Genomic DNA, 3,116 nt, shown 5'->3' on the forward strand with positions numbered 1-3,116 from the left:
ATCAAACACCCACAATTCAATGAAAGTTATCAATTATTTCATATAATTAATGTTCATTTGGGGACACGTGGTTGAAAGAAACTCATATTTCTAAAATATTAAAAACTTAACTTAATATTCTGACTTGTTTTCATAGAAAAGAGGCTAGTTTTAAACTAGTTTAAATAACTAGTTTAAACTAGTTTAAAACTTTATTTCAGATATTCTGTCCAATAAACAAGCTGCTGTCTGGACCGTACCAACTGCCCTTAATGATGGGGTCGGACGTACCATGCCCTAATGATGGGTGAGTCGGACCGTACCAACTGCCCTTAATGTGTGAGTTGGACCGTACCAACCGCCCTTATGTGTGAGTCGGACCGTACCAACGCCCTTAATGTGTGAGTCGGACCGTACCAACTGCCCTTAAGTGGAGTCGGACGTACCAACGCCCTAATGTGTGAGTCGGACGTACCAAACGCCTTAATGGGTGAGTCGGACCGTACCAACCGCCCTTAATGTGTGAGTCGGACCGTACCAACCGCCCTTAATGGGTGAGTCGGACCGTACCAACTGCCCTTAATGTGTGAATCGGACCGTACCAACCGCCCTTAATGTGTGAGTCGGACCGTACCAACCACCTTAATGTGTGAATCGGACCGTACCAACCGCCCTTAATGTGTGAATCGGACCCGTACCAACCGCCCTTAATGTGTGAGTCGGACCGTACCAACCAACCTTAATGTGTGAATCGGACCGTACCAACCACCCTTAATGTGTGAGTCGGACCGTACCAACTTAATGGGTGAATGTGATGTTTGTTGCAGCCATGGACCACATGGACCACAGCAGCATGGCGATGGACCACAGCCACCACCAACACAACACCGTGGCCACGCCCACAACTGGCCACGACCACGGCGGTGACCACGGGGGGGACCACGGCGGGGGAGGGGGGGACGGAGGGGGACCATGGAGGACACGGGGGGATGGTGAGTAGACGCAGGTTCAGTTTTAGGAAACAAGCCTAATGGATATCCTGATATATGCTGTCATAAAGAGGAGCTAACACGCTACGTGCTAACGCTGTTGTGCCTAGGCGATGACCTTCTATTTCGGCTACAACAACGTGGAGCTGCTGTTCACGGGCTGCTCATCAACTCCCCGGAGGGTACTTCATATCTTCTCTGTTTAAATGTTTATATATATAAACACGTCAGCCCTATATGTCCTCTCTGTCTCTGTGTGACCTCCCCCCTCTGCTCTGGGCCAATCAGAGATGGTGGGGGCGTGTATCGGAGTCTTCCTATTGGCTGTGCTGTACGAGGGGTGAAGATGGGCCGGGAGTCTCTGCTGCGCCGTAGTCAGGTCAACGTCCGCTACAACTCGATGCCCTCCCGGGGGCAGATGGTACGGTCCTCATGGAGACGCACAAGACCGTCGGTACGTGGCTAACGCTAACAACAACAACATTCAAGGTTAACTCCAGCTGAGCTTTACAGTAGCTGTAGCTTAGCTTTACCGTAGCTGTAGCTTAGCTTACCGTAGCTGTAGCTTAGCTTTACCGTAGCTGTAGCTTAGCTTTACCGCAGCTGTAGCTTAGCTTTACCGCAGCTTATCTTTTAATATCTGTGATATCAGCAGATTGTAGCTTCAGCAGGAAGAACATGCTAACTCTGAAGCTAATACTGTGGCTAGTGCTAACATCAGTGTAGCTGAGTTAAAACACTGACATCTTTATCTAAAATTATTACTAACAGCGATGCTAACAGAGATGTTAACAGACATGCTAATAGAAATGCTAACACTGATGCTAACAGAGATGCTAAACAGATGCTAACAGAGATGCTAAACCCTCATCTCGTCCTCTCAGGCAGCGGATGCTAAGCCCCGCCAACTTCCTGCAGACGCTGCTGCACATCCTGCAGGTGGTGGTGAGCTACTTCCTGATGCTCGTCTCATGACCTATGGTGTGACCCGAATCTGCAGCGAGGAAAACCAAACTGATAATAATTATAAACGATATGCTGTTCTCCTAGTTTCAATTCAGCCGATTTTTTCCAGGATTGAAATATCAAAACCTGACCATCCACTTGATTTATAGCCTGTGTCACTGCGTTTGTGTTATTTTTCTTCTCTCATGACATAGGCCACTTGTTCACACATTCTGTGTATGAACACAGGTGACAGAGATGCGCAGACAGCACAGACACACATGCACACGCACACAAACAAACCTGGTGGTGTGCCATCATCTGCATGTAGGCTACGTGCACGTGCTGCTAAGCTTGTGTATTAAATGGATGAAATGGGTGGCAGCAACAACAACAACAACAACAACATCCACGTTGTATTGAAAGAAGTTAATCAGATGATTGATGGGCGATTAGCCAGAGTAAAGCAGTGGTTCTTGCGCCAGTTGCAGTTCAAAAGGGCAATGGCCATTGGGGGAAATACATCACACTCATCGGAACTAATGGTGGAAAACTCCCACTCACTGACGAGGGACAGGAGTTTTGAGGCTGGTCCAAACGGTCCAGCCAAAAAGTAACTTTGAAGGCTTTGTGGCTAGCGGCTTATCACGATTTAAAAAATACTGTTCTGAGGCCTTTACATGAAACTGGCTTTAGCCCAGTCATTGCATTTAAAAAAAAAACAGTTTATATAAAACATGTGACGTTCTGAAGCCGAACTTGGAAGTTGCAGTGGCTAATCATTTCATTAACATTGAAAAATGCGTTTTAAAAATGCCAGTAGTTGAGGTGCAAGGGATTTTCGTAACTATAGTCTCTATTGAGATAATGTAATGAGCATAAGAAAATGAATAAATTAACCTCTATCCAAACAAACAAGATCTATAAGAGTCAATTTAAAGGGGAATTTCTTGCAGTTCCTGATCCAGGATACCTGCCAGATACCAGTTATCGACGATCAGGCCCGGGTGTCTTACACACAGCCTCAGTCTTCAGGGTTTCAGTGGGCCACCCCGCAAACTGGCAGAAGACGCAGTGCAGCTCAGACGGAATGGAAGGAAGTGTACTCTTTATCTCTAGACGGAACTCATGAATTCCATAATAACCTATATCCCTATATACGTACATTACCAGAGTACAAAAATAAACCCCAGATGAGAGGCT

General features: G+C 46.4%; 1 protein-coding gene and 1 long non-coding RNA gene across 2 annotated transcripts in view; both read left to right on the plus strand.

Annotated features, from left to right (window-relative positions):
• LOC116037487 overlaps positions 1-920 on the plus strand; it is a 14,899-nt gene extending 13,979 nt beyond the window's left edge. Inside the window, exon 3 of the long non-coding RNA XR_004895102.1 lies at positions 807-920. This is a non-coding gene — a long non-coding RNA (uncharacterized LOC116037487). The remainder of the gene's footprint in view (positions 1-806) is intronic.
• A 161-nt stretch (positions 921-1,081) lies between these two features.
• On the plus strand, positions 1,082-1,943 carry slc31a1 (solute carrier family 31 member 1). The gene is given in 6 exon segments (XM_035991150.1): positions 1,082-1,124; positions 1,127-1,150; positions 1,257-1,307; positions 1,310-1,372; positions 1,375-1,426; positions 1,853-1,943. Coding segments are annotated over 6 exon segments (324 nt in total).
• Positions 1,944-3,116: the final 1,173 nt, after the last annotated feature.

The sequence above is a fragment of the Sander lucioperca genome, chromosome 14 (genome assembly GCF_008315115.2).
Source record: "Sander lucioperca isolate FBNREF2018 chromosome 14, SLUC_FBN_1.2, whole genome shotgun sequence".
NCBI lineage: Eukaryota > Metazoa > Chordata > Actinopteri > Perciformes > Percidae > Sander > Sander lucioperca.